Genomic DNA, 6,000 nt, shown 5'->3' with positions numbered 1-6,000 from the left:
TTAGGCTTGTCAATCACCCCATCGAATAAATACAGGGTAACTATCATCTAGAGTTTCGCAGAGAGAGTTTATGAAGCAGCGGTTTAAACCGCTGCTTCACAAATATCAGTTGCAGGCTCAAATGAGTGAGCCTGCAACCATCAAGGCATTTGCCTTATCATAAATCTTCCCCTAAGTATCCCTTTTAATTTTTACACTGAAGATAAATATTATGTTAGTCAGTTGTGGACAAAGAGAAAAGCAAGAAAACTGTGTGTCCTTTTTTCTGGGTAAACTAATTGTTTCTCTAGTGGTGCATGCATATGCCCTTTGGCTTCAATAAGAGTTAGTATGAATATATTTAGGTATTTTTACTAAGTACAAATTTATGTATTTAGCTTCTCTTTCCCAAAATATATCTTGTTTTTCTTTCTGGTTTTATAATATCGGCATTAACATTTTTCTCTTGCATCTCATCAGGTAAGTGGTATTCCCCTTTCCAACCCTTCCCCCCTCCCTACCCTTTGTTCACAGCTTATGAGATAAATATACATACACATGAGGCTTAACATGTGGTATTTTCTCTGCACTGCATAACAAAATTTACTGACAAATTGCTTGAACATCATTGTTGCCCCTTTTTGTAGGCGGCACTGCTACGGCTAGCATACTTCACACTGACCGGATAGTGTGCACAAACCCTTTTACATCTATTGGGTTCAGTGAATTGTATAAATCAGGCTTCTCTTCCTTCAACCTAACCATACCCCTTTAGTATATCATGATGCTTATCCCTCTCTGTGAGGTGCCACTAAACTTAGTTTCTGATACCTTTTTCATACATTCAGTACTGAAAACCACTCACCTATAGTAAAGTCTTAACACCTTACAATCCCAGGTTTACTCTCAGTCTAGGATTTATTTATAATTATCCTGACTAGCCAGGCTATGTCTGTCCCTTCTATTTCTGTCTACAAAACTTAACTAGAACTACAACTATTCAGTGGGATTCTCTGCTTCGCTCCGCTAGACTAATCCTAAATGAAAGTGAGAAAGAGAGAGAAAGAGAGAGAAAAAGAGAAAAAAAGAGAGAGGAGAGATTTGATACTGTAACTACCCTTCCCTTTACCCCTACATTCCAAAACTCTGTGGGCGTTAGATAGCCAGATAATAAGACGCTGGCCCCCTCCAAGGTCCCTTATAAGTTAGCTCACTCTTCCAAAGTAGGGTTGGGTGCTCTAGAACAGTGTTTTTCAACCAGTGTGCCATGAGAGATCCTCACGTGTGCCGCAGCAGACTGACAACAGTGTGACATATTTTTAAAATTTTGCTTGTTTTTTATTCTGGGCCGTTTTTTTATTTTGAGTGAGATGATGACTGAGGGTAACTGTGCAGCGGCAGCTCGCCTCCCTGACCCGTATTCACATTTGGAAGGAACCCCCACCCACCACAACACATGCCTAGTGCTGGCTCTACACGCAGCAGCACGCAACACTTAGTTTGTAGGAGGCATGACAGCACAGTATAGTGCGTGTGTGTGTGTATATATAAATAAATATATATATATATATATATATATATATATATATATACACACACACTATATTAGGCTACAATGTGTGATTTTGTAAAATTTTGGGATGGTGGTGTGCCACAGGATTTTTTTTAATGTAAAAAAAGTGTGCCACGGCAAAAAAAAAAAAAAAAAAAAGGTTGAAAATCACTGCTCTAGAACACTAGTAGGACTGTCTCACCTACACAAGCTGAAGATGCTTCCAACATCATTCTTTTTCTTATATACTTTGTTTATTTTTCTGCTTAAAAATTGCACACAAATATGAAGCCTCCTGTCTTGAAAGAAAATGGTGATTGTTCTAGCCTTGTTCTAGATTTTAATAAAGACAGGAGGTGAGTATCCCCCCCCCCCCCCCCCCCCCCAGACAAATGTATACCAGGGATGTATAATTTTGTTTTTATTTTCTTCCTACTGTTTTAGTCGGTTTGACAGCGTGTATATATTGTATTATTGTATTTACTATTCCTGGTTGCTGTTTTTCCTCTGTCTCTGGATACACATCTTCTTGTATCTTACTGTTCATATGCCTTATCTATTGCATTTATTCTTTCAGTGCAAGCTTCATAGATTTCTAGTTTATGTATTCAGCTGCTGAATGAATGTTCCGGCAGGAGATTCCTGGATTCCATGGTCTGCCTGTTCATCTGTTCCTTATAGTGTTAAAGGGACATTGTACACTAGATTTTTCTTTGCATACATGTTTTGTAGATGATCCATTTATATAGCCCACCTGGGAGTGATTTTGTAAAAATTTAGTTTTGCTTATTTTTTTAATAACATTGTGATGACTCCTAACCAAGCCCCACAGTGTCAGATGTATACTTGTGTTTACAAAATACTGCTGGCTCCTGTTTATGTCATCTGTCTTTTCATATGTAGGGAATGGGGGGGGGGGGGTGTCTGCTCTTCTTGTATTTGCAGCCCCTTCCACGGAGTGTCCCAGTCAACCTAATCAACAGTGCTGGGAGCTTCTAAGTAAGTTTTTAAAGGTTTTATACTGGATTTTTAGATCAGTATCTGTGCATATTCTTCTTTATAGTAGTGTCTATTACAGGCAGTTATATGAAAATTGGTGTGCACTGTCCCTTTAATGTTTCAGATTTGCTCTGAATCTCATCTTTAAGTTTTTAGAATAAGTGCTATTATATAATATTGTATAGTATATCCTCATCTTGCTATTTTATAATGCCACTAACTGGCAAAATTTCACGTGGAGAACATAAAAACTTTCATGAAATAAGTATGTTTGTATGAATATTTTCTCCAAATGTATTAAAATCACAGCACAATTACAAATTAGAATCTTGTATTCATTTTGTAAAGCAATAAAGTCAATTTATACTGTAATTTTGTGTACGGACAATACCTTAGAGGAAATAAAACTGTTTACAATTAAAAGCAGATAGAACACCAGCTAGAGGTAGAAAACTAATTTCCCTGTATTGCTGCCTACTCCAATGGCAAATAAATATAACAACAGAAGAGTGTTTCTGTAAAAATACTTATTTTTTAATTTCATATAAATATATGAAGTTTAATGTGGATCAGGGACTGTACTATTAAATTATAGGTATAGAAAGATAAAAATGATGAAGTATGGTATTATTGGATACTTAGAGATGGCTTTAACTGGTCTGCTTAGACGGCTAGATAGGACTAAAAGGAGCAACAACTAGGGACTTGTGAGGCATTATAGGAATTTAAGACAGGTAAACCACTTCCCGGCATCCGGACACTATTTTATAACTGTTTCAGTTTGTTTTAGTTATTAGTTTGTTCGTAGAGAAAAGAAAACCACAAAAAGTTGATGTAAGTTATCTTACGCTTTGTAATGCAACAATAAAGACCACCCACTCGGCTATGGACTTTCTGGGACTAGCCAACACGGCAATGTAAAAGGGTGAAGAGTACATAAGACGGAATATAGAGATCTTATAGATGTATCAGCTGATGGCAACTGGTAGTGACAATTGTATATGTTGTATTTGATGATGCCTGTAGACATATAACACTTGCTCTGTTGTTGCACGAATGAAAGTTTTTCAATAAAAATGATTTAAACATAAATTATAGGTATAGTTAGTTTTTAAAACTATTAATACTCGTGTGTACTTTTCTCCAGGGGGATTCTTTGATCTGTATTTCTTTAATAGACATGTTTTAAATATTTCTTTTTTTAGGGGCCTGCAAATAAAAAAAATGTTTCAATTTGGGAACCCTCATTAAAAAAGGGACATGACATTTACATATAACATTTTAAAGTGAATGTAAACTTTTATAAATTAGTGTCCGTTTTTTACAAATACTTACCTTTCTCTTCAGCGATGCAGGATCGGCAATAACGAAACCAGCTTCCTCCAATCACGGCATGGCCTCACAAGATGGACGCTCTGAGGGGGAAGCCATGATTGGAGAAAGCCGGTTTCGTCATTGGTGACGTAAGTACAGAGGCGCTGCGGGCGGGGGACCGCCGATCCAGCTTTGCTGAAGAGAAAGGTATTTGTAAAAATATACGCTGCCTGCAATGTAAACTTTCATGAATGAAAGTGCCCTTGTTTTTAATAGTATTTTTAAAAACCGGCACTATGACAGTTTACATTCACTTTAAATTCTGCATAATGAAACAATTTATGCAATACACTTTCATTATTTATTTATTTGTCCCTTTGTGTAATTTTGCTCAGAAAATGTAGGTTTTTCTAATTCTTAGACCTTAGAACCAAGGCTAACCTCTGTCCTTAACCGGCTTCAACATATAACTGCAAAACAATGCAATTTATGCCAACATTATAACTGAGGCTGGCCTTTTTGTCTGCACACTAAATGGTGAGTGTGTTAACAATAGTATTAGTAAAACAAAAATACACATTAATTTCCAAATAAATCCATATAAAATGTAAGAGTAACATTAAAGTGAATGTAAAGTTTAATGAGAAAGTGCCCGGTTTTTAAAAATACTATTAAAAACAGGGGCACTTTCATTCCTTAAACTTTACATTTAAGCATTTGTTTTTTTAAATACTTACCTTTTTCCTCATGACAGCAATCTTCTCCCGCAGCTGCTGCCGTACTTAGCACAGCAATGACGAATCTGACTTCCTTCCAATGCGTGCACCGCATAGGCGTCCAGATCATAAGGTCACGCAATGATTGGAGGAAGTCAGATTCGTTATCGGTATGCATGAGAAGCGTAAGGAAAAAAGGTACTTTTTTTTTTTAAATGCTTAAATATAAAGTTTAATGAATGAATGTGCCCCTGTTTTTAAGAGTATTTTAAAAAACCGAGCACTTTCTCGTTAAACTTTACATTCACTTTAAACTCTGTTCATGTAAATGAAAAAGAAAAAACAACAGCAATTAAACATGGTCAAAATATAAAAAGCTCAAGTTCAAGCAGTTTAAATTAATAGTGTAACTAAAAGCAAATGCATATTTGTGCACAACTGACAGACAGATTGTTCACTGGCCAGAGCAGTTAGTAAGAACAGGAACATCTAATACATAAATAACTCATCTTTTATATGCACTTACGTTAAATTGAACTTAAAATTAAACTGCCAAGTGGAAGTCCCTGGAGGGTATTCTCCTTGTTCATTCATAAAGGTGAGTCCCAACTGTATTATTTTTAGTAAGTCCACATTGCAGCGCAGAAGCTGGTACTGATAGTCAGCATTGCTTCTGAACTCTCCTATTGGTCTGGCAACAACACCTGGAAATTCTGTGTCCTAGAAATTGAATTTAAGGAATCCAAATTAAAAATAAAGGATTACCATAAAATCAAGAAGTTCATTGACTCAACGTATCTAAAATCTTTTAAAAAAATAATTGTGCAGTATATTTGCAAAAGTATAGCATAATATCAGACTTTATACTACAAAAAGTTGAATGTAGTAAAGTGAAACTCAGCATTTATTCTATAGTTAAAAGACAAAAGTCCATTACAAATGGAGAATATCCTTTAAAACACAGCAGGCAACAGACAGCTAGCATTTTAACTATGGAATAAATGCTAAGCTGTACTTTAATAAATTTTACTTTGTAGTTTCATCTACTGCCAGTTTTTGTCAGCCAAATGTACTGAATTCTCCTTGTGTTTACAAGTAGAGCCCCTACTGGGTTGCAGGCTTGCACGCTTGTAGGCAATTGTTGTTGTCCTTTTACCTATAGCCTGTAACGTACATAGAGCGGACAGAACAGAATGACTTCCTTTGGGTCAACATCCCCTCTAAGATGTCCAGTGTTTGCATTAAGCGACCTACGGATCCGTCTTTACTCTAACACCTGTCAACAACAAAGTATATGTTGATTGGATGTCCCTGATATTTTGATCAACTGCCCCTCCCCGTGGTGTTATCTGGAATCTAGTCCCCCCCCCCCGCCCCTATGAGTTTTCCGGTGGTCCGTAGCTACAAGTGCTGCTAAGTGTCCACTGAAGGCCAAGTGAA

At 36.5% G+C, this 6,000-nt stretch overlaps 1 protein-coding gene across 1 annotated transcript in view; it reads right to left on the bottom strand.

The window, feature by feature from the left end:
- CNOT7 (CCR4-NOT transcription complex subunit 7) overlaps positions 1-6,000 on the bottom strand; it is a 132,903-nt gene that overhangs the window by 106,394 nt on the left and 20,509 nt on the right. The window contains exon 3 of the mRNA XM_053703922.1: positions 5,087-5,280. Coding sequence (XP_053559897.1) covers positions 5,087-5,280 — 194 coding nt within the window. The remainder of the gene's footprint in view (positions 1-5,086; positions 5,281-6,000) is intronic.

Source organism: Bombina bombina, chromosome 2 (assembly GCF_027579735.1).
Source record: "Bombina bombina isolate aBomBom1 chromosome 2, aBomBom1.pri, whole genome shotgun sequence".
Taxonomy (NCBI): Eukaryota; Metazoa; Chordata; class Amphibia; order Anura; family Bombinatoridae; genus Bombina; species Bombina bombina.
The sequence above is the reverse complement of the archived record's forward strand: the minus strand, read 5'-3'. Positions and strand labels throughout refer to the sequence as shown.